Source organism: Calypte anna, chromosome 6 (assembly GCF_003957555.1).
Source record: "Calypte anna isolate BGI_N300 chromosome 6, bCalAnn1_v1.p, whole genome shotgun sequence".
Taxonomy (NCBI): domain Eukaryota; kingdom Metazoa; phylum Chordata; class Aves; order Apodiformes; family Trochilidae; genus Calypte; species Calypte anna.
This window is the reverse complement of record NC_044252.1, coordinates 1,120,583-1,146,018: the sequence shown is the minus strand read 5'-3', so window position 1 is coordinate 1,146,018 and position 25,436 is coordinate 1,120,583. Positions and strand designations below refer to the sequence as shown.

Sequence of the window (25,436 nt, the reverse complement as noted above, 5' to 3'; positions counted from 1 at the left end):
TTCCTTTGAGGAACAAATCCCCAGGGCTTCTCCAGCCCACCTCTGAGTAGCTACACTGCAGAGCTGTGCTTGGAAGGGCTCTGTCCTCCCACCACTTTGCTTTTAGCCACTGGGCTTTGGGGAGCAATCCACAGGGCCTTGTTGTGCTGAGCTAGTAGATATTTACAAAATTTGGAGATGATGTTGATGTCTGTTCTTCTGGAAGGCTTCAGTATTCCTTTTTTTATTTTATTTTTTTTTTATTTTTTTGGATAAAAGTCATGATTGGCAAGCAGTCATTTTGGCTGTTGAATGGTAGCTTATTTCATCAGAGAATCCCGGAGAAGTAACTCATAGCCTTGAGCAGGGGCCTAAATTAAGACCCTAAGAGCTACTTCTTTACAATCATTTCCATGTAGGAGAGAAAGGAATCATTGCAGTATTTAACCTCAAAATTCAGAGTCTATTAAAAAAAAAAAAACCCAACAAAAAAAGAGCTAAAAGGGTAAGTGCTTACAGGCAGCATGAAGGCTGTTTGTTTTAAAAATATAAGGCACTTAGAATGTCTTTATGCTTCTGGTCAGAAATTACTCTAAAGTGATTCAGAAAAGCAGCAGAGTACAGAGTATGAAAAGGTCATACTTAGGAAAAAAAAAAAAAAGAAAAAAAAGGTAAAACCCCTACAGTTTTGGTGAAGACTATGGGATGGAAGTGAATTCTGATAAGCCAGTGTCTGACTAGCCTTAGGCTTTTCTGTTTGCTTGTTTGTTTAGGAGGGTAATTAGAGTGATTGAGCCTTAAAAATTAACAACCACAAAACCCCCAAAAACCCACCCAAAATTGGAGGCTTGCTTTAATTTCAGAAGGGCAAATTGGGAGTTTGGGCTCGAGAAGGTAAGGCCAGAACAGAAAAATCTGGCAGCTGCTTTAGGTTTGTGTTTATTGCATAAGAAACTAAGAACTCCTTCACACATGAGTCAGCTCTTACTGCTGAGTGGGACCAAAGGATTTTCTCATTGCAATATAAGTGGTTTCAGAACATATCAACAAAACAAATGTTAAAAAAAAATAAATATCCCAGGACCAGAAGATACTTGTCTGGTGAATCTAAAAGAATTCTTTGGGTGGTTTGGGTGCAAAATTGCAGATTTATTTTCTGTAGCCTGTGGCATAACTCATCTTCTGAGTCTGAGAAATGGAGCACAGCAGCAGTTTTTTTTTTTTTTAAAAGCTCTAGATTGAACTGAAGAGCTATAGATTAGAAGGTTTAATTTAAGCAGGCTCGTAGCACTTGTAAGAAAGAGTGGACTAACTGTCCCTGGGGAAATATAGGATGAAAGAGGAGTTGGTACTGTTTTCATAGATGGAAATCAAGAGAAATGGTTTTGAAGTAGTCAGTGAACTGGTTGATTCAGGCAAAGCTATTCCTCAGGTTCCTTCATCAGAGCCTCTAAAGCAAGCAAATGAGGAAATATCCTTTTTTGGATCAAAATTAGTTAGGAAAGAAAGGTTATTAATAGGTAATAAATTTCTGTGGATGGGGGGTGGGGTTATAATCTGTCATCTATGCTCTTTAAGTGTCTCTTTAAATGATTTAGGAAACAGAGTGAATGGCAAACAAGACTTCTTCAGGAAAGTGAACATCCAGAGGTGTTTCAGAAAGCTCTTGTTAGACTGAGTGCCTGGGCACAGATTTGCAGGGATTTGCTGTTCTGATAAGGGCAGAGCAGACTCTTCAAGGGAAGGAACAATTCCTGCTTGAACCTAGAGGGTGGTGAAATCAGGAAAGAAACATTTACAGTCTGTGTGGGTCGTGTTCTGAAGATGCTGGTGCAGTGGCTGGTAGGATTTTAGCGATCAGTTTAGGAAAAAAGAGGCTTCCCCATCATGCCATTCTGTACACCTTGTGTTTAGGTGCATCTTGAACAGCACCATGTGCATTTGTGTCCCCCTTCCTGGTTTTCTAAATATACAGTCAGAGACACAGAGTGCATTCGTGCAAAGTGGAGCAACAAAGATGAGAAATCTGTCTTGAAAAAGGGGTATAACACACTGTGACTGTTTTAATGTTTTAAATACTTCTCCAAAAAGTAGTAATTGTGTCTTTCCTGAGAGAAACTTCCAAAAGGATAGGGATATCCACAGTTTCGTTTGAGATTTAAAATCCCATAACAGTTCTAAGGCTGCAAGCACATGGTAAGTAAGGGAAAAATAGTGCCTGCGTTGTGTTTGTAGGGTTTCAAGGTTTATGGGGTCATTTTTCTTGCTTTTAGGATGCTTGTTAATACAGCAGGTGGCATGTGTTCCAATAAACTAGAGTAAAGGGGTAGTTTTTGTGGCATTTAGGAAAAATGCCATCATTTGCAAGAAACTGACTTTGCTGAATCTGTGCTTTCTGAGTCAAGTAGACACTGCTGTGTATTTGTGCTTAACAGTTTCAAGGTTGCTGGTCCAGGCACCATCTGTGATGGTTTTTTGCTATTTCTTTTAAAATCTGTTCTGCCAAGTGGGGAAGGGGGGTTGGATGTATTCTGTCCTCACAGCAGCAGTGCCCACAAAACCTGACCTACTGACAGAACAACCACAGAGGACTGGGCAGTCATGACAAACCTGCTGACAGGATCCTGGCCTCTTGGTCCTCTTGGTATGTGACACCATTTAGTGGAGACAAATCTTATGTAGTGGTGCATGTGTACCTACCAGCAAAGCAACAGCTTCTTGGTTAACACAGTGTCTGTGTTCAGTAACCTGGGGAAGTGTGAGCTGAGACTTTGTGGCATTAAAACCACTCTGAACACAGAAAATGAAATCTGGGATGTTGTGAGTGTTTCTACAGCCAAAGTGGAGTTTGTGGAACATGTTATGGGCTCCTCATTATAGAGGAAAAATGGCTCATTTTCTTCCACTGCCAGAGGAAAAGAACTCTGTACATTTCTGAAGAGAAGAAAATGCTTTGCTTGTGGGTGTACTGCACCTCATACTGTTCATCCCTGCTACTTTTTCCCACCATTAGTCTGGAGGCTTTGATCACATCTTGTTTCTTGAGCCTGTTCCAGCAGGGCAACAAGCTAGATGGAACCAAGGTTATTGGAATGGGCATAGATCTCAGTGGGGTTTAAATTGGCAGTATCTGCATGGCAGGTTTTATTGGCAGCTCCTGCTGTCCTCTGTTACAAGGCAGTGTGAGCTCAGTGTGGGTCTGAAGGGAGCATCTTTGTGTCAGTTGTCATACTGCACCTCTCAGCTGGGGAAAAGCACCCTGCAAATTTGGGGTTTGTACTTCTTAACCTCATTACAATGGAATTTATCCATTGGTACATGATTATACATGGATTTATCCATTCAGACTGGGGCTGACTTGTGGATCTCTGTAGCACACTTCAATGTAAGGTCTAAATGCACCCAGGGGCTTATAGGAAGCCAATGCAGAACCAGGTTTTGCTTTTGATACCTCTGGTTTAAGTGTTACAAAGGAAAGGTAATTGCTTTTCCCCTTCATAACTGCCTGTGCAGACAGTAAGAGAACCCATAAAAATATCTTTGTTACCAAATCCCAAAAGCTGCTCACCATTTTTTTCCCCCAGCATTGCTGTTTGTAGTTTTGAACCAGTAGAGTTAAATTATATCAGCCATATATATTTTAAAAGTTAAATTGATTACTTCTGACTAATGAGCAAGGGTTTGTTATAAAAATTCTTATCTTGCTGTAAATCATGACGTGTTACCTTTGTCACTGACATCTGTACTTTCACTGAGAGGATCCAGGCTGGTGTTTTGTACTGCAGTGTGTATTGCTGTACAGATTCATCTCTTAAAGTGTTTTTCTGTTGCTGAGCTGGGAATGGGAGAAGGGAATGCTTTAATGACCAACACTGTTATTTCCTTAGGGTAACTCCTCTTAATTACCATTCCCTTGCAGTCTTGAGAGCACAGGTTGTGCACAAAGACTTTGAAACATGGATTATATTTCTGTTCTGGAAGGCATCATACTGCAATTCTTTTTCCTTAGGCTGTAACATTCTATTACTGCTTCATCAAAGGTTTAATTAAAACCATTAGTTTGCAGAAATTTCCTACATGCTTCAAAACTTACCAGTCCTAACCTATTCAAAGATGTTATTTGTAATATTTCTCAGAGGTATGAGCTCTAATATGGTGTTAACCATGGTTGAGACAAAAAATAACCTGTGAAAGGGAAAGAAACAGTTTTTACAGGAGGTGTTACTGCTTTTTTCAGCTGGGTGATGCAGATAAAATCTTTAGCCATGTTTTATTCTGCCTTCTCTGAAGATTTTTCTTAAATAAAAAATCCTTCTTGAGCAATAGGAAGCTACATTTATTGTGTGCAAAGGATTTTGTTAAACTCTGAGGAACTGGTTTTAAGACTGCATTTTTTTCATGAGGCAAGTATAACATTAAAGCTGCTCAGCTACTTCTGATACCAATACTTGTGATTTTTGGATAGCATGGATAACCCCTGGATATGGGGAGGAGTCTTGAGGCTTCTTTAGTTCATTATCCCAAATAATGTGAGACCTTCCTTTCAAGGCACTGGACAGAAGTAATCCCAGAAACTTTGAGACAAACTTAAAAGCTGTAGTTTATTAAAATAGAATTAATTTTTGTGCAAATCCAATCTGAAATACATTAGATGAACATACAAACTTTCTTAAGAAAATTCCATCTGCCCCATGCTTACAACCCTTGAAGTATTTCTGAGCTGACATGAGGATGTGGGTAACAGCATCTTGATGAATTCTGTGGTCATGAGAAGTCAGTAAATACTTGAACATCAGGGAATGAAGAGCAGCTCAACACACCAGCTCTTCCAGCAGATTCATCCTGCATCTACCCCAAAAACCTCCTTAAAGTCCTGAGTGGTTTTAAATCAATCTCCTGCATCTCTAATCCTTGCTGAGCCCTTCAGAGAGGGGCAGTGTGTTGGAGAGTGGTGATGTCCCTTGGCAAATCAGTTTTCACTCTTGGTGTAAATATAATTGTGCCTTCTAACTCCAAATTATGGTTTCTACCAGCTTGCATGTTACAGATTTTTTTTTTTCCTCAATACATACCAGATAGCACTATTCCATTCAGCTTTTCATGGTGTCATCAAGTTAGTTTGACTGAAAGACAAGTAGGATGATTTGGATGGCAGCTGCTCCGTGGCAGATCCAGTCCTAAATGGAGGAAATTCCTGAAACATCACTGTTGCATCTCCTGCTTCTTCTTTTTGAATTGTAGCTGTCCCTTTCCCACCAACACATCGCTTGACCTCTGCAGAAGTGTTTGACACAGATGGAAGACCAAGGGTTGACATTTTGAAGAACCACTTGATAAAAGAAGGTCGAGTGGATGAAGAAATTGCTCTTAGAATCATCAATGAGGGGGCTGCAATCTTACGGAGGGAAAAAACGATGATAGAGGTTGAAGCCCCAATTACAGGTAATACTTCTAGATCATTTAATTCATTTAGCAATTAAAAAATAAGCTAAAATAAAATTTCTGTAGGATCTTACTGAGTTATTCACAACTTCACTTGCTTAACAGTACTCAAATGGTGTGGAAAAATAGGCTGCACATTATTTTGCCAAAATGGAGGCATTTAGCCCATTGGAAAAAGTATTAAATTAGTAATAAATGACAAAACACAGAAGCAGTTAACTGCTGATTAATTACTGATTTCTAATGCCTGCAGTGTATAAGTGGGAATAGACATCTACCTGAAATAGAAAAAGTGAACTCAGAATGATCCTGAAATCTGAGCATGTGAAGAGAAGCAGCTTGCTGTGGTTTGAGGGCAATGCTGGGAATTGGAATTCTGAGTGACAAATACATCTTTATAGTTCCTCTGCAGGTTAAAGTGGTGGTTGCTGTAAAACTCTGTTCTTGTGAGGGCTGACAGGTTTAACACACCAGGATCAGATCCACAGTGACACAGAACCAACTGTTGAGTGTTTTGGGGGATTTTCATGTTTGGACTAGTTCTGTTTCTGACAGACCTGGTGGAAGGTGGAGTTGGTGTCCTTTAGTACTTTTATTTTTAAACAATCCAGACTCATAAAATAATTTGTGCTGCAGATCTGTTATGTGTTCAAATCAGATCTTCTATCATTCAAGTCAGTTTTGTTCCAAGTGGACCTATGGAAAATCAGTGTCTGAAAAGCTGCTTTTATGGCATCAGCTTGCTTTCATTTGCTAGGATGGGTAATTAAAAACATTTAAACAGTAGATCATTATTATTGGCTTTTAAAAAAATATGAGTGATTGAAATGGTGGAAACCACAAAGAGACTGTCTGAACTCAGACTCTCTTGAAGCTCAGAACTTGTCTTTATGTTTAGAATCTTCTGTTTCTATTTATTTGGGTAGTAGACCCAGAGCTTCTGGTCTGTTGGGAGCTGAAAAAGAAGGAAAGTTCTTGCAGTGTTTGTGTAATGATGGTAAGAAAAGTGAAATAAAAGAGGACACGTTCTATTTAGTCTCATATTTTGTAGGTTGTGATGACAAATGGTCTGCTCCAGGGGAATAACAACCATTAAAATGTGGGGTGCCATCACTGCTATTTCTTCCCAAAAATTAGAACAACTTTTATTCTCAAAAAATTTACTGGATTTGAGGAGTTGGAAGATGCTGTTTGTTAGTTGTTGGGTCACATCTGGTATCAAGAGAAGGCACAGTCTCTCCAATTCCTGTTCATTATCAGCAATGCCTTGTGCAGAAGTGATAAGACACTTCTCACTGACCTCCACTGAGCTGGAAACCCCTGTGGGAATAAGGAGTTAAGAGCAGTTGTCTCTTCCATGCATTTTTTAGATTTGTTTGGTTTTTTTTAACTGTGAGATGACCTGGCTTTGTATGCTCCTCAAAGCCTTCCCACCTGCTCTCTTTGGACTCAGAGGCCCATCACCAGTGTTGGCACAGTAAGGACAGCATCTTAATGAAAAGCAAAGGAAGAAGCTTCAAAAATTTCTGTTATTCCTGCTTTTTCCGTTCCTTTCCTCTTAATTGCAAGTAATTAGTGCCTGTTTACATAACTATTACTTAATTCTTTCCTGTTAGATTTTTTTTTTTAATTTTTTTTTATTAATTTGAACACCATTTTTGCTTGCAGTGTGTGGTGATATTCATGGCCAGTTCTTTGATCTAATGAAGCTGTTTGAAGTGGGAGGATCACCTGCTAACACAAGATACCTCTTCCTTGGTGACTATGTAGACAGAGGTTATTTTAGTATAGAGGTAACTGAATATCTTCATCTGTTTTGTCCTAAATATTTCTATAAGCACACTTTGGTGGAGGTTTGCAAATGAAATCTGAGGTCTGCTTTCACATCTGAGTGTGTTCTCCCTTGCTCTGCTTTCTCCTGTGACAGAGGCCTCTTCACAGGAGGATGTTGGCCAAGGGGTTGGACTCTCCTGGTGAAATCACCAGAATTACTTGTTTTTCCTCCTCTTTAGTTAGTTTTTAAAAAGTGGGATTCTAAGTAATTATTAGAGATAATCCTGCTGCTCTGATAATACTCAGTTTGCATGGTTTTGGAGAACAGGTGAGTTACAACTTCCAGTTTATTATAAGTGTTTATCTATATAAATTAGGCTTATTTTACTTACATAATCAAAAGGTTTTTTTAATAATTAATAACACTTTTCTTTACTAAAATTCTGAGGGTGATTCCCTAAGGATGACCCGTGGTAATTTTTCAAGTATTTTGAATTCAAGTAATGTTGATGTTCAGTGTGTTTAAATGTGCTGCATTCCTGAAATACCTGCTCATGCTGATCTCTGAGTTTCAGAGCTGGGGTTTTTAAGTTAATTGTTCTTCTGGAGCCAGCTTGGGATCTCTTCCTAGACACCAAACCTACAAGATTGGCATTAAAATTGTGCTGTTCTGCTAATGTGTGGGTTTCTAACTGTGGAGGGCAAGCACAGTGCTTTGGGGGGTTGTTGGGCATGGCAGACAAACAGGAGATGTAGCAACAGTGATTTCCTCAAAGTCAAGTAAACCACAAAATATCACCAGAACTTCACTATTTATTAATTCAGTCTTCTTGGCCTGTTCTTCATGATGATAAATAATGTAATTGTCTGAAAAATAAATTTACATAGGAACACTATAGGTAATCTATCAAAACATGCTGGGAAAGCTTTTCAACCATTACACTAAGAAAAAACACCAGCACAAGATGTTCTTGGAATACATTAATAAGAACAGGCTCCTTTTTTTTTCCTTCTCATGTAGTTTTAATTTTTAATATAGTTGGGATTCTAAATATACTTGCAGACTTTTTAAAGATAAGATAAATATACTCACAAAAAACTCTCCAGGGTTCTCAAAAGGTTTGCAGAGTAATTCTTCTGAGCTTATTATTGAGTGTCCAATAAATGTAAATACTTTTCAGCTTTCTGTGCAGCCTTTCCTAGGAAAAGCAGTTTGCATTGCTCACGTCCAGAACTGGACTCAGAAGTAGTGCTGCATTTTTGAATTGCATATTAAGCTGTCCTTGCTTTTAAAGCTGTTTACATTCTTAATGTTTCAGAGTAATGATTTTTTAAGTTCTTATAAAGTAGTGTATTTTACTGGGCATCTTTGTTTTCCAACAGTGTGTGCTGTACTTGTGGGTCCTGAAAATTCTCTACCCAAGCACGTTATTTCTTTTGAGAGGAAACCATGAATGCAGGCACCTAACAGAGTATTTTACCTTTAAGCAAGAATGTAAGTACTGCCTAAGAATATAAAATAATCTTATTTCCCATGCTTGGGAGGGCTGTTAGTTTAATTAAGGTCTTGCACACATCTGGAGGCCCCCTTGACTTGTGTGGAATTGCTTGCAGTTAAGGGTGGTGCTGTCTGCAGAGGTTCTTTTTTTACAGAGCAGACTTTGATGTCTCAATCCCACTTTTAAAATCCTGGAGAGAGGAAGCTCATTTTGCTGTCTTGGCTGTAACCAAGAGTGGAAAGTGAGTTGCTGAGCAGCATTGTGCAGCTAGCAAGGAAACCCTGCTGCTGAGTAATCTTTCCATTTGTGGAATTGATTTCACCAATAGTAGGAAGATCACACTCTCCATGATGTCAGCTGCTTCTCCATTTGGAGGCTTGTGTGGGTATTGATCCAGTGATAAATGGATCCTTTGCCCTGGGAAAATGATGCCACCTATAAACAGTTCTTAGCTTTTCATTATAAATGGAAAATCACAAACTTCTCATACCCTGAAGTATCCTGTATAATTCTATCATACAAAAATAAGTTGTGATTTAAAAAAAAAAAACAACAAAACCCACAACAAAATAGTTCCTCCACACAAGGTAAAAGAACAAGAAATGAAATCAATTTATAATTCTGGAAGATAATGTGCTAGATGCATGGTTGCTCTTGTGCTGTTTGGAAATGCCAATTTAAACCCCAAAATATTCTACACTTTGGGGTTTTTTTGGTTTGTTTTTTTTTTAAGCATTCATTTTGAGATTTGCTCTCATCATGATCCACTGAATTCCTCCATCTGTTTTTCTTAATGTTTGATGTTTTCTTTCCTGCAGGTAAAATAAAGTACTCAGAAAGAGTCTACGATGCTTGTATGGATGCTTTTGACTGTCTCCCTCTTGCTGCCCTTTTAAATCAACAGTTTCTTTGTGTTCATGGTGGACTTTCACCAGAAATTAATACACTAGATGACATTAGGAGAGTGAGTATTCTGTGTATTTGAAAATAAGTGGAAATACAGATATTTATATGATGCTCTACAAAGTCATGGTTGTGAAATTGTCAGTATTTTGGGTTTTGTTGTCTCTTTTGGAAGTGTAAATCAGGAACTGAGATGTAGGCTGAGCAGTATCATAATTAAAAACCTCTTAGGTTATCTGCTGCATTTTCAATTAGTGGATCTCATCAGCACTGAGGAGACTGTTACAAAACACATAAAAACACCCCTCTAAAACTCCACATAGTGTCCTGAGACAGGTAGTACATGTAAAAAGCTACATCCCCAGTTGGAACAGTGCTTTGCATTTCTTTCTAGGTAAGATCCAGCATTCTTGTGACTTCCAAGGCAAAACTTAGTTAATTCTAGTCTTAAAAATGTTTGGTGTATTGAACATGAGATTCCAGCTACTCCTATGTTTCTCTGAAAGCTTTTTTATTTTCATTTTTTTACTCTATTGTTCATACAGATTTTGGTTTGGAAAGTGTGAAAGTGCAGCATTGACTAGAAATTCAGATTGCTGTTTGCCATGGGGAATGTAATAGTTATTTGAGTAACAGCAGTGAAGGGGTTCTCTCTGTGGTGAATAAGCTGAGTACCTTGGTAAGCAGAATGAAAATGTGTTTTCAAAGTTAACACACAATGAAAACACCAACTGCTGATGGGCATCTTAAAGGGAAGAAGACTGTGATGACTTGAGGTATCTGTTTCTCATACCTTGGTTTCAACTTGCATGGACTGCTGGTGTCAGGATAAGATTGTATCAGATGGGAATTTCAAACTCTGTTGCTTTCCTTTTTGCATACTCCTTACTTTTTGTTAACTTTTGCCTTATTTTAGTTAATTTAGTGAGGATCTTGACTGCTGCATTTGGAAATCAAAGGCATTCCAGTCATGATTATTAACAGCTGAAGTGTAGTTGGTTTCACCCTAAATGTAAGTAGGTGCTTCTAGGAAAGCTTTGGTGTGTTAGGTAAGGGTGGAAGAAAGCAGTAGTTTATCCACATATGGAAGGAGGTGTGTGGGGGGCTATTTCAAAGATCTGCATATCAGAGAGAAGGGAAAAGTATGTTCCTAATTTAGTTATATAATATATAAACACTGGTGGCCCATTTTGTCTTGTATCTTCATTGATTGTATTCCTCATTTCCTTAGCTTTGTCTCCTGTGCTTCTGCTCCATTTTTCTTCTTTACCTCTTGTCAGGCTTACAGCCTGCTGTCCAGTTGAATCTCATTTCTGAATTCATCAGATTTTTTTTTTTTTTGGTAGTGACTGGACTATTTCAGAGGCTGGAATGTCAGCTTATTTCACTTACAGATACAACACTGCCAAGCAGAGCAATGTGAGAGGAGAAGAGTAGAAACAGAGAGGCAGCATATTGAGAAGGTGTAAGTGGGGAAATGTACTGAGGCATTTTGCATTTTTGGAGCAAATAATCAGGTGTAAAGAGGCCTGCATGTATTGTGCAGACAAAGAGAAGTAAGACAGCAGAGCCAGCAAATGGTGCTGTTCTGACAAGGCCTCCACACTTCTCCTGGTACAGATTAAAAGAATCATGGTCAGAGCTTTCTGGAATACAGTGTAAAGGAAGCATAGTCTGGGAAAGAACTCTGGGAAGACACTGTCGTGACAGAATTGTGATTCACTTTTCTCTTAGTCTCAGTTTGCAGCTGATCAAGTTTCAAAGCATCAAGTTAATGTAATTAAAATTAATTCTGTCATCTTGGCCTGCACAGATGTGCTTCTGTAACACTCAGGGCTGCAGCAGGATGAAATAAAAGCTTGTATGTTTTGGTTTGGTTTTTTTTACATAAGTGGCTATATATGAAAATCTGCATTGAAAACCACATCTGTAATGTGAGGCAGTGGTACCAGAACTGTTCTTTGGACATTTTTAGGTTTTTCAAGAATCATGTGGTAGCTTGGGAAAGGCACTGCTGATGTTGGCAGCAGCACTGATATTGTAAATGTATTTAAGTTTAATGGGTGATGTGAAATGCTCTTTTTACATCTAGGGAGAGTATCACTGACTGGTGGTACAAGTGTGTGTGAAACAACTTCTGGAACCAGTTGAGACAGTTGTGTAGTGTTAGAATCTTCTGGTTTGTTAGCAGGAGTTGCTGTTCAGGAGAAGTCTCCCCTGTAAATGTGTGTAGGCATCATCATCTGGGTCAAGAAGGGAAGCTACAGCTCTAAACACCTCAGGAATCACCTAAGAAAAAAACTAAAATTCTGTGCAGATTTCTTCTGGATTAAACCTTGTCAGTAACAGTGACATTCAGGAAGGTCATTAAACTACAGAAATTTAATTACTACCTTTCCTGGCATAAACTTGTTTCCAGTAGGGGACAGCTAGCATGGTCACAATGACAGGAAAGCCTGACCAGAAAGATTGCTGCAAGAGCTTTTTATTTATGGGAAAATGGAAGTTTGTGAAACTTGTAGTAATCTGCTTTTTATTCTGAACTTCCCTCACCCAAATGTTCTCTTTGTGTTGGTGAGGAGTGTCTCTTTCAGGCACTCAGCTTAGAGATGCTGCCTAGTTTATTTCATTACACTGCTGAAACAGAACTCCAGGAATGGAATAGTGATTTATGAGGAGGGAAGTGTCCAGATAAGATTGAGGACTCTCAATTTAAAGAAGAGAGACAGAATTGTCTTCCTCGTTTGAAACAGATGGTCATTAGTTTGCTTAATTCTTGGTCATGCCAAGGCTTGATCACCACATAACTTGATATCCATGGGGGTGCTACTGGGGATCTGTCTTTTTAATACCTTGCTTCCTTCCTGTTGTCTGCTGAAATTTCCCTTACTTTAGTATTATATAAGATGACTGCCACTCTTCACTGACCCTCGCCTTGTTTTTAGGGCTTTACTTGTGATAGTTCTCAGGAAAATTAGGACAGATTAATTAAAACTGATGTCTGTGTCTTCAAGTGTGTGGAACTTCTGTGAAGGTCTTTTTGTCTCACAAGTAAGGTTTTACTTTGCTGTACCTTGATGTGCCTCCAGTGTTTTGCTGCTCCTGAATTTCAGCATCTATATGGAGGTATGATATAGTACAGGTTAGTAACCCTGGCTCCTTAGTGCCTAGAAATTAATTTAGATTTAATTATCTTATTGTATACATTAAAAAAATAGACTTCCCATTTCTGTTTTTAACACCAGGTGCAGTGGTTCTTATTCTTGAATAAAATTTACTTTCTCAGTTACCTTAATCACACTTAGAAATATGTTAAGCTAATTTGTACTGAGATTCTCTTTTGCCATAGTTGCCAGGTACTCAGAAACATTTATCCAGTGTTTTGCATTGACCTTCCTTACCTCTCTTGCTGTCCTGATGTAGAGAAACCTTTAAGTTGATTGTTCTGGTTTGATCTGTGCCCTCTGGGTTGAGTAGCTTGCAGTGACATTTCCTTAAATGTTGAGATGTCCTGAGAGCCATGGCACTTGGTAGTGGAGGAGGCACTGGTTGGGTGTGCACGTAAGTATGTTTATTTTTTACAAACTGGTCTCCTTACTTCAAGGAATGGCTGCATTATTGTTCCAGTGCTATGGGAAAGTGGTTTGGGAGAGAGGTGCCTTGCTTACAGCAACCAAAACTTGTTATTTTTAATGTCTCTATCCGTTTGGCTAAAGTCATAAGGAAAACCTTTGAATAATCAACTCCAGAAATTCCTTAGAAATGTTTTCTAGGCTTTCAGCCTTTTGTATTCCAGGAAACATCAGTCAGCAAACAGCTGAATCTTCTTGGTTAGCTTCTGGACCCAAATTTATTGCTGGAGGTTTAGAAACTTGATGGTTTAATCTACAGAAATTCAGGTACTTGCAGAAGTTGATGGACTGACTTCTTCAATCTGGAAGAACTATTCCATACGGGGTTTATCATCCAGTGTGGGAAACATCAAACCACTGGATTTTAAATCTTGAGTAAATCCCAACAACAACTTCAGTTAATACCTGCCTTGCCACTCGTTATCTGGCAGGAGTTTGTAAAGATCTGGACCTCTCCACTTATGTTTACAGGTGGCAGCCTCGGGAGCTCTGATTTTCCAGGGCATGAGAGAGCTTGGCACTACTGCTGGTTCCATCTTTGAATGGATTCCTATGGAGCGTTAGACTCAAATTCACCAGGTGCTCACCAAACCTCCCTTCGAACCTGGCACGAAGAGTTAAGTGTTCTCTAACACCATCAAAGTCATCTCCTTTGGTGTGGGAGGTAAAGTGAGATAAATGCACTGTCCATCAAAGAACTGTCCCTACATTTCTTGGATAAAATCATCTTGTGAACAAACTCCAGCTACACAAAGATCAGATAAACCTGACGTGGAATCTGGGACCTCTAACTTCATTTCTGGGACATCAGGCATTGAGTGACTGCTACTTACTCAAGCAGGGTGTTTTCTTTTTACTTTAACAAATGCACTGTCCTCCTTTCTTCTGCCCCTTCCCTCTGTGGTTATTAGGAAAGTTGCAGGCTGCTAACACAGGTGTTTCCAGGTGGAAATCTGTAAAGAAGCAGCCACGGAAAAGAGTACAAAGAAGGAAGTTTCCAAAAGGCTTATGGCCCGTTACACCTGGGCTGTGGCTGAGGAGTAAAGGCTGTAAGGAGGAAGGCTGAGATGGCTGAGCCAGTCACCTCTTCATTCCATTGTTAAACCATCCATTTCTGAGAGTCAGTGCTAATTATCCATGCTTTTCTTTTATAATTCCTGTTTTCTGTACTGTTTCTCTTTGCTAATTCCTGGTAGTGTCTCCAGATTGGTAGATGTAGCATGTGCATGGAAAGGACCATTTTGTTCCTTGTCTGTAACTTGACCTCGTGTTACACATATCCATCAGTCTGGAATTTACCTCCCTTCTTTTTACAACTAATAAATCTTGTTGCTCTTAACAGGTTTGGTTCTTTTGGCATGCCTTTGCCTTATTTCATGAGGAGGAGAGGAAAAAATATACAGAAACTGCTTCTCTTTGATATGGTTGGGCTTTATTCTGAAAAGGCTTGGTATTGATGGATATGTAGCTTAGCAAATGTTTGGGACATAAAGATTTAATATTCAAAGAGCCTCTGTGCTGTTGCCTTCTCTCAAACAGTTAGATAGATTCAAAGAGCCTCCAGCATTTGGACCAATGTGTGACTTGTTGTGGTCAGATCCTTCAGAAGATTTTGGAAATGAGAATTCCCAAGAGCATTTCAGCCACAACACAGTCAGAGGATGCTCCTACTTTTATAGGTGAGAGCATGCAGTGACCTGCATGATGTTTCAGTGCTGACTCTTGCTGCCTCTTTCAAGAGAGTTTCTTTTACTCACAGTTGTTTTCATTCCACAGCTATCCAGCAGTTTGTGAATTTTTGCAAAATAATAATTTGTTGTCAATCATTAGAGCACACGAAGCACAAGATGCAGGGTAAGTAATTTGTGTCCTTCAAGAAATTACTCACAGTGTAAAATAAAAATCAGTTGCTTCTTGCTGTAAATGTAAAATAATGTTTGGTTTTGCAGTTACAGAATGTACAGGAAAAGTCAAACTACAGGGTTCCCATCATTAATAACAATTTTTTCAGCACCTAATTACCTGGATGTCTACAATAATAAAGGTAAGAATTTACTGTTAATAGCTGCATGTTGTAATAAAATAAAAATGTCTTACTAGAGAAGTCATCTAATGTGAACATTTTTTGCTGGGTAAGAAATAAAAAGGCAAAAAAATAAAAAATCCATGACCATCTCCTGTAAGAGCACCTTGAACACAAGTGTGGGCAAATGTTTTCTTTGTAAAAATGGTAAAAATTGTTGCTACTTAGAATTTAGGAATGTGTCACTTGGTGTTTTCCAGCCAGGAAAGGCCTTCCAGGGCTGTGAGTTTTCACTCCTCTGCTTGTCTTTCATTTGTGAGCCAAGTAAAGAGGGGAGGAAGCACTGATCAGCAGCCTGTCCTCTGCATCAGGCAGTTTGTGTTGTGTACCACAGCATCTGGAGAGCTTACTTACATCTTGCAGTTCACTACACACAGATGAGAACAAAGTTCAGCAACAGAAATAAAAATAAAACCTGCAGAAATTCAAGTGTGACAATAAAGTTTGACATTTTGAGTGTGTCACAGATGAGCAATCTCCAAATGCTCACATAGTGTTCCTCTGAAACCAAGGCCTCTTTTCTGTGAAATAAATTGCTTTTTTTTCCCTGCCTGCCTCCAAAGAGCCACCCCCAGCCCATATCAGTACACAGGGGTGATTAACTCCATGGAGGAAATGAGCTGTTGTTCCTTACACTGACTCTAAAGGAGAAATAAAAAGCACTTCAGCTGGCTTTTTACATTTTTTCACCATATCTGTGGATATTGCATTTTAAGGATCCTTTTTCACCCTGGCTATTCCCAGTACAGTTCAAGAGTGAGTATGGCAAAATGCAAAGTGTGCTTATTTAGCTTTAGAATGCTTCTGGGTTATTTCTTTGTGTTTCCCTTTGTCCCTGATCTTCCAGATTTCTGTGGGTTTATGGCAGGCTTAGCATGTGGGAAGACACACAGGAAGAATAAAACCTGACTGGATGTACTGCTGTTCCAAGTTGGGGTTTTGTTAAGGTTGTTGAAATTAGAGCTTTTCAGGACCTTTTAAAACCTTTGTTCATTACAGCCTCTACAATACAGCACTACACTGACATGGTAACAGTGCCTTAAACTGCAACATGTTCACCAAAAATCCAGAGTTCTCCATTAGAAATCTGTCCTGTAAATACTGTGAGAGAAGGATTTGAATCTCTCAGGGATTTTTTTTGGGCTACAGTATAAAACAGAGCTAAAACCAAACCTGTGGCTTTAAGTTTGTGATACTTGCAAGTTTTTAAATATTCTTTCCCAAATATCTGAATTTTCTTTCAGCTGCTGTACTGAAGTATGAGAACAATGTGATGAATATCCGTCAGTTCAACTGCTCTCCTCATCCTTACTGGCTACCAAACTTTATGGATGTTTTCACATGGTCTTTGCCATTTGTTGGAGAAAAAGGTAGGCAAAGGTTGCACATCAACTAATATAATTCCTGTTGCTCCCAGAATAATGTTGGGAAGATTATGGGGGTTTTTTTAATCTTTTTTGTTAAATATATTTAGCAGTGTGAGATTAGGTGCATGTTTTCTGTGAAAACAGGTGTCTGGATTTGTCTTTACCAGGTAAAAGATTTGGTGAAGTTGTTAAACTGATCTGGAGGGGATTTTTTTGCATGTGAAAATGTAATTTCTGAGAAAGGACAGACTTTTTCTACAGATTTGGGTTGTTTTCTTCATCTGTTTCAGTCAAGATAGTTAAAAGTGCATCTAATAAGGAAAAAAAGGGGATAAGAGAAATTATCATTTCCATTGAGGGTGTGACCTGCATTTGAAGTCAGTCTGAGAACTGTTCATATCTCCCAAACACTAGGTTGTGTTATTAATCTTGCACAGTGGCACTTGAGATGTTCATGTAAGATTTTAATTTTTCCATATAGTTACAACAATTGACCTTCATTGAAGAGAAACTTTTCAGTTATAATTTTTCTTGTAAAAAAAAGATAAAAGAAAATGTAGCACAGATTCTGTGGGTTGGGTTTTTTCTTTTCTTTTCTTTTTCTTTTTTGTCCCTCTAGAGTTGATAACTCTGGATCTGGGACACTGGGGCTCCAGGTAGTCTTCAGTTAAAAACCAATGAGGTTGGAGGCTATTTGGGGCTGTCTAAAATCCTTCCAAGACAGGAACTGCTGCTCTGTATACAAAACAGATCCACAAAATCTCTTTAAATCTCTTTAAATTTCTTTGAGAAGTGTTCTGGAGGTGGCACAGTTACAGTCTTGTAAGTGTAGGATTCTAGATCTGTGGATAATGTCTCTAGTGAGCAGCTCAATGCAGGCTCAGTGTGGTTAACCCACAGCAGGGATTAATTTCCAGGAGTTTTAACCATCTGACTGAACTTGTGGAATGGGAATCTGAACACTCTGGGGGTAGAAGTTTGTTTTAAGAAAGAGTCTGATATATGAGGCAGGATTGAGTGGCAGAACAGGGAGATGCCTGGAGAAAGACAACTGAAGCTTTTGGAGACCAGTTATGTCTTGACTGTGTCAGTATTTCTGAAAAGATGTTTAGTTTTGCACTCTATATAGTATTAATGTTTTGGTTCAGTTTTTTTGTGCTAGGTGCCTGCAGGTGCCAGGAATGGAACAGTTTGCTCCTTTTAAACCTAGATTTTAGCAGTCAAAACGTTTTCATGTTGAAATAAATGTTGCATAAAATCTAGTGCTAATACTGATCTTAACAGTGAAACAGTAATACACAAGAAGAGAATTCTTACCCAAAACTGCATAAGATAGGAGAGAATGGTCTTGGGTAGGTGTTAGAATTTTTAAAAGCTTCTTTTTCTGAGCTTTTTAAAATTCTGTGGCAGCCCAGAGAAGAAGAACACTTTTTTTTTAAGAAAACAAACCAAATTGTGAGCACTAGGTGAGGTGTGGGAATTTCATTGACTGTGGTTGCTGGTGAGCAGTTACATCTTGTGTGCATGGAACAAATTGCCATTTATTTTTCCCCATACAGTCACAGAAATGTTGGTGAATGTTTTGAGCATTTGTTCTGATGATGAGCTGATGACAGAGGGAGAAGATCAATTTGACGGTAGGGGTTAATTACATTAATTACATCTCTGTAGTGGCTGGGTTCACATTACCTGTCACTGGAAGAAAATTGCTTTTGGAGCTTTTCTTTAAATTGTGACACTTTGGGAGGGCGGGGAAGGGAACTGTGGTTTTGTGGTCAAGAAGCAGTATCCCAGGAATATATTCATACCTGATTTCTCTTTAAAGCTGAAACTTTTTGTGGAGAATTCTCAGGATTTCTTGGCTCTGTAAATGTGAAGCACACTGAAGTTACTTTGCTAATATTTAGAATAAATTTATTTCAAGATGTTTTTTTAATTCCTTCATGATTGCTTTCCAGTGAAGAGTCAGCTGTAGTATTTTCAACCAGGAGGTGTTACACCAGAAGTATCAAACAGAAGTTTAAGTCCTGGTGTTTGAGTTCAAAGCACCACAGTTAGGAGGAGCACTTTGTGTACATTGTGTACTTCATATTTATGTGATTAATTATAACATCTCTGTATCTAACTCTGATACAGCAGATGGTAATGAGGTGTTTGTAGCATGGTGATTAAGCAGCAACATTAAGATGAAGACTCAGCATACCAGGCTCTGTTTTGTTGGGTTTTATGGCAGTGTTTAATGTCACACCTGAAAGGTTCTCAGACCTCCTTTATTTTACCCAATAAGAGAATGATTTGGTGGATTTTTTTGTAGATGGGGAAGGTTTTAGCTGCCTTTGAGGAGCACTGAAGAATCATTTATGAGAACAGCAGACACATGACCCCATTCTTAATGTCTGATACTCAGATTCAGGAGCAGAACAGTGTTCAGAAGTATCTGTGTGGTTTAGGCTGGGTTGCATTGGTTATGAGCCACTTGAACTTTGCTGCCATTTAGATTTGTTGCCAGAAATGTGAGAACTTGGAAGCAGTCTTGAATGGAGTAATAGGTGGGATCCTGCAGGCAGTGAATTGATGTTTTCAGTTTCTGCCCTTGTGTAGGGTTTGGTGGCATTCTGAGATGTTAGGATTGAGGTCTTTTAGTATAAAAGTTGGAGTTCCCTTATTTGAATGATTTAATTCTTCTGGCTCATTTAACAATTCCTTTGCTTGAAGCATCTCTCAGTGTCACCTGGGTACTGTCTGTGCTTTATCTTTCCATGTGAATGGATTCTTTTTTAACTGTTCACCTTCAAGCTTTCACTGCTTCACCATCAAATTTGTAACACACACACACAACAGTTCCACTTCTCCTTCAACGAATGTGTTTCTAAGTGTTGGGATTTTCCATTTTCTTTTTACACATTTCTTCTCCCTTCCCTCTTTATTACCTCTGCCAGGTTAGATACCTTTATTTTATTTGTCTCACTCACCTTTTTCTCCATCGTTCACTTCCTTTTTTTCTGGACTCTCCATCTGAAGAGCGACTCATACATGGCAATAAAAAAGGTACAGACCAGACAGAGTAGGAGTGTTTTGAAATATGACTTCATAGAACCTGGCAGTACAAGTATTGAGGCATAAAATACCTTTCTGCTGAGAGACATATGTGGCATTTTATTATTATTACCTGCTTTAATGGAATGGGGGCGTTGTAAAGGCTTTTGTATACCAGAAGTCATATTCCAAGACATCTGTCTTTCTGTGCATGAATTTCTTTCCTCCCTTCTTCCATTCCTTTTTTTCATTTTTCTTTCATTCTTTTACCTGTTTCTCAAGTTTTACTGTTTGTCCTGCATGTGTAGGGAACATTCAGTTGTCTGTCTTGCTCTTTTCAATAATTTTATTGTGAGCTTTTTTGAGATTGTGCATGGAATGTGCTTACAAAATGTTCCAAAACATGGTTTGTGTAGTACTTTTTCCCCCCCCCTTCAACTGAGATGTCAAAAAGGTATTTTTTGATTGTATGTGCAATTTTGAAGATGGCTGGATTAAAAAAAAAACTGTAAAAAAGCCTTCTAACTTAAATTCATGGTATATCACCTGTTTTTCAGAAATTTCAGGTTAGAGAATTCTGTGCAGAAAAATTCTTCTGACCAGGACTTACTGAGTTCTCCAGTTTGCTCTCTGTATAAATGTATCCCTTGCAGAGATGATTTCTCATACCTCAGAATGCACTGGATCACACAGATGTTTCCAAAGATGAATTCTTTGAAACAAGAGCACAAGGATTTCAGAATTTTTTTTGTTGCACAGAGGTTGGGCTTGGAGAAGGAGAGAGTTCCTTGTGGAGGGTGTAATCAAGACTTCTGCAAGCAGATGCCACTTCACTGCCTCTTCTCTGAACCACCTCTGGGCTTGGCTGTGTTGCTTCTGGAGAGCTGGAGCAATAAAAGATCATGTTTAAAAAAACCAAACCACACCCAAACTCCCCCAAAGTTGCCCTTTTTTTAAGGCAGGGGAACCTTCCAGAGTTGAGCTGGAGGCAGTAGCACTGCCTGCAATCCCTTCAGTCTCTGCAGGTCAGAGCTCTGCAGCAGGGCAGCCCTGGAGGAGGGCTCCAGGTGGAGGCAGGAGGAAAAATGAGTGTTTGTAGGGAAGGACTGATGGTTCCTCATTTAGGCTTAGCCTTTTCAGACACTCTAAACGAGTCCCCTTCTCAGGCTAGATCCTCAAGCTGGGACTTAATAGTGTTTAAAGAGAGACAGTAAAAACTTCTAGCACTTTAAAATGTAAAATAAATTATTTTCAGGAAAAATTCAAACGTTTCAACCTATCCTGAGTTTTTCCTGAGCCGCCTTCTGGTTTGTTGTTGTTGTTGTTGTTTTAATGTGATGTCTGCAGTTCATTCAAGTTGTTCTTTGTTTGAAAAAGCCTCTCCTGGTAGTTCCTGGCTCTTTCCTTTTGTTTCAGTGGATTGGCAGATACTTGTCCTACCCTGAGATTCTCTCATGTGTTCTCACAAAGGTTGTCACTCGCTCCTTTGTTTCTTTGTGCTGCTCTGTGTTTTCCTTCTTGTGTGACCTTGCTGTTGTTTGCCCTTCCATGCTCCATCTTTGCTATTTTCTTGGGTTTGGTGCTGGGGGGGACATTTCCCTGCTCTCCTGTACCAGAAGGCCTCACTCATGTTCTGGCAGCTGTGTTCTGTTGTGCTGGAGTGGATCTGCTCTCATCTGGAAGCTGAACACCAGTGAGCAGGGATGGAAAAGGGAAAAAGGGATGGAAAAGGGCTTCATCCACAGCAGCCTTTTGTGATTGCAAGTGGAGAAAATCTGTGGGTGTGCAGCTTTGCCCTGAGTCTGGCAGCTTTCACTGAGTGCCTTTCTCCCAGGGCTGCAGAACAAGGATAAATGGAAGATCTGCAACACCAGACAGCTGCCTGAGTTGGAACATTTCTGGTCAACCCTGTGGTTGAGTTCCAAGCAGGACTGAGTTCCTCTTGGGGAGGTTTAATACTTTCCTTCCCCAGTGGCTGAGGAGATAAGGATTTTAGGTCTGGGATCTCCTCATCTGCCTTTGCTGTTGTAGTGGAACTGTGGAGTCAGCAAAAGGAGAGGAGGGTGAGGGGAAGGATGACTCTTGTGTGTTGGAAGGAACCCAGCAACACCTCGTGCTGGAGAAAGGAGCTTCTGTCTTGATCCAGTCAGGGCAGGCAAAGGTGACTGTCCCTCCCAACAGCAGAGCTTGTCCCCTCCCTTTGGAGTTGGTCTTCACTTGTATCTGTGACCAGGGGGATCTCTGCTCTGGGGATGCTGCAGTGGTCACTCCAGAATCTCTCATTTCTGCAAATGGTGCAAACCTGAGGCAATGCAGAGCAAGGACTTGGGTGGTAAGGGAGGGAACACTGCAATTCTTTGGTGTTTTATTTCGGTTTTTCTGGGGGGGAGTTGACATAAAAACAAGTAAATAAACTCCTGAGGTTTTTTCTCAGACAGCTGTGAAAGAATTAGCAACAAATCTTTTTTTGTTGTAGCTTCAGTGTTTATTTGTGTTCTCCATTGGGCTTGAATATCTCTTTGCATTCTGTGTCAGGCTGCATGCCCACACCTTGATACACCCAGAGCTCAGTGAAGAATTGCCAAGTTTCCCCAGAGTGAGGAGAGCTACCACACTGTGGAGGTGGCAGTTTGGATGGCTGTTAGCTGTAGGAAATCACTGTAAGCAATCATCCTCACCTTTTTTGTGGTTTTTTGTGGACACAGAGGTGATGTGATGGTGGTTTTGATGCTCTTCTGAAACTATAATTTGACAACTTTGTGCCCTTCAGTGTTTGGGTTCTGGCTTCCTGGGAAGAGTGGTGTTGAATTTGCTGCACTTTGAAACACTGACCCTGTAAAAACTCCTGAGCTTGAGACTCTCTCTTATTCCATTGAAAGTAGGTACAGCTGCTGCACGGAAAGAAATTATCAGGAACAAAATTCGTGCAATTGGCAAGATGGCAAGAGTCTTCTCTGTCCTCAGGTACTTGCATGACTTCTGCCTTCCTAAAACCCCTCTTGTTAAGCACGTTAGGAAAACACCTCTGTGTCAGGAAAACAGGTGCCAAACGTTCTTCAGGGAGATCATTGCTCATCAGAATCTTGTTTGGCATACTGATGCACCCCCTTGCTGTTGGAATGTTTGATTGAAGAATATTGAAAAGTTAATTTTTCAAATGCATTTCAAGAAATGAGCCAACATGCTCTTTGGTTTACAAGTTATTTGCCCAGCTGTTAATGGTGAGTGTTGGAAAGACAAAGCCAAACCAGACTGAAATGGAGGAGGTCAGGACAGCCTCAGAAAGCTTCTGGCATTCCAGAAAGTTGAGGACTTAGAGGAGTTTTGTTTCAGGGTGTTTCTGTTTGTTTTCAGCTTTAAAAAAAATGCCATTTTCTCATACCTGTCTAGATCTAGAGGTTTCACAGTCATGTTTACCCAAAACGTATGGTTTTCCACAAGCCATAATTGTTCAGATAGGGATAATTCTTTATAATGGGTGTTTCTTGAAGCATAGACACTCTTAGAGCAAAACTGTGATTGTTTGGTGGCACTGAGATATTCTCAGCACCTCGTGAGGGTTCTAATTTCAAAGCTAAGGAGGCTGCATGTGAATAACTGCTCAGAGTTTGATCCAGAAGTAACCAGAGTTTGTAACTCCCTGGCAGAGGAAAGATGGGTATGGAATAGAAGCATTTCCCCCTCACTGTTTGGGTTTGAATTTACATCCAATCTTGAGATGCATAAATCACAGCAAAAACCCCATTTCTCCCTCCCCCATCCCTTGTTTTCCTTTCCCCCAAGTTTTGAGGAGTCCTGACTGAAGGTTTTGTCCCTCTGCTTTCACAGGGAGGAGAGTGAAAGCGTGCTGACACTCAAGGGTTTGACTCCCACTGGAATGTTACCTAGTGGAGTGTTGGCTGGAGGACGCCAGACCCTGCAAAGTGGTAATGATGTTATGCAACTTGCTGTGCCTCAGATGGACTGGGGCACATCTCACTCTTTTGCTAACACCACACATAATGCATGCAGGGAGTTCCTTATGCTTTTCAGTTCTTGTCTCAGCGGCTGATACAAGCCCAGTGTCATGTGTTAATCAGGCAATGTCAAATGGATACTTCACCAGGGTATAAAACTAAAAGCAAATGGGTTCAGCTGTGTCAGGCCACATTTTATTTATTTTATTTTATTTTCAGACTCTGAGCTCCCTTAGTTTACAATTTTTCAGGTGTTGCAGATGCTTGAAGTGAGGTGCCCTCACAGCCCTGATACGGAGGCATTCGCTCATGACAGACACAAACATGGCAATGTACTTCTGCATCATTGCTTGTCTGCTTCCCATTAAAAGGGTTTTATGATAGATGTGCAAGAATTTTCACTGATAGTGTCAAATGCTTGTGGATACATAACACTGACAAACAGCTGCAGGCTGCAGAGCTCCACATTGCCCCCCGCTGATAGACCGAACCGTGCTGCGTTTTGTACCCTGGTAATTAATGCCAAAGTTTGTTCTCTATGTTGTTTGTCAAATGTTCTATGTATAATTGACCTCCCTGGATTGTCCTTGTAACATGCTGTTTCCTTCCTCTGCAGATGTAGCTGCTTTCTTAGATCTGTCTGTCTCTCTCTAGGTATAGATGTATGTCTGTATAAGTGTTGAATTAAACCACTATCCCAGACACTTGTCTGTCTCTTGATGTAGAAGCAATGTTGTAGCACCTTGTTTTTGAGGTTTGCTGCATTTGCTGCTGCACATTGTCTGTGCATTTTGAACCAGAATGTATTTGAAAAATATTCAGTAATTGTTATAAAGATCAGCTGAGAATAAAGGGATTGAATTTAAAACTTGTAAATAAATCAAAATAAAAGGGTGTTATTAAGTGTGCATATATTTTTTTTTGCATGAAAATAAAAAGAACTCTATACAAATATACCTGTAATCTGGCTCATTCAATATTTTATAAAAGGTTTTCCTTTTTTTTTTTTCTTTTAGTTTGTTGGATCATTGGATCAGATTTTTTCAGAAGGCCCATAACCAATTAATTAGGCTCAGGGAGAATGCTATGAGCTGGTACCAGATGTGCTAAAAGAGTGAAGTCCAGGTTTCTGCTCACAGTGGTGGGTAACTCAGATTATACCAGTCTGAAACTGGACTTATCTCAGCAGCACTCTTAAATCATTCTGAGACTTTTTATTGGCCATCTCCAGACTTAATTAGAAAGCATAAAATCCTCGTATGGGACCACTGACTTTTATAACTATCCCTCTTTTTAACAGATTTTCCCAGAGTAGCTGCCTTCCTCACTTTGGGATCAGGCTGTTGCTTTGAGTTTTTCAAATTTTCTCTAGCTTTTTTTAAAGCTTTTCACTACATTTTCTATGAAATCATCAAAGCTGGTTTTTAATAGCTTTGAAACAGGAGTGTCACATTTTAAGTCGTTTTTCAGTGGACATATAATGTCTACAAGTAAGTTTATATGTCCAGTGTATGTGTGTGATTGTTCTGTGACTGTCTATAACAAGGAATGGTGTATGTGTTTCCTAATCCATCCAACTATTCCAAAAGCATATGTCCCAGTTTCAATTTTCATTGTTAGTGAGATACTTTATTATGCTTAAAAAATGAGTCTGCATCCCTCTCACTCATTTAACAGATTTTATCCATGGTGCATTACAAGTATCAGAGAGGATCAAACTGACTAGAAAATTCTTTTACCATAAACCCTTTCTACCATTACTGAAA

The 25,436-nt window shown here is 39.5% G+C and overlaps 1 protein-coding gene across 5 annotated transcripts in view; it reads left to right on the top strand.

Moving 5' to 3' along the window:
- PPP3CB (protein phosphatase 3 catalytic subunit beta) overlaps positions 1-25,436 on the top strand; it is a 40,081-nt gene that overhangs the window by 3,670 nt on the left and 10,975 nt on the right. For 3 of the 5 annotated variants that reach the window (XR_003987727.1, XM_030453740.1, XM_030453738.1), the window contains exons 2-12: positions 5,221-5,421; positions 7,090-7,214; positions 8,578-8,689; positions 9,512-9,657; positions 14,768-14,907; positions 15,005-15,082; positions 15,178-15,272; positions 16,556-16,681; positions 18,238-18,315; positions 22,594-22,678; positions 23,543-23,640. Coding sequence is in view for 4 of the 5 variants with exons in the window: in XM_030453740.1 (XP_030309600.1) it covers positions 5,221-5,421; positions 7,090-7,214; positions 8,578-8,689; positions 9,512-9,657; positions 14,768-14,907; positions 15,005-15,082; positions 15,178-15,272; positions 16,556-16,681; positions 18,238-18,315; positions 22,594-22,678; positions 23,543-23,640 (1,284 nt within the window). In the remaining variant the exon portion in view is untranslated. The remainder of the gene's footprint in view (positions 1-5,220; positions 5,422-7,089; positions 7,215-8,577; positions 8,690-9,511; positions 9,658-14,767; positions 14,908-15,004; positions 15,083-15,177; positions 15,273-16,555; positions 16,682-18,237; positions 18,316-22,593; positions 22,679-23,542; positions 23,641-25,436) is intronic. The other 2 variants (XM_030453739.1, XM_030453741.1) reach the window with 1 other exon arrangement.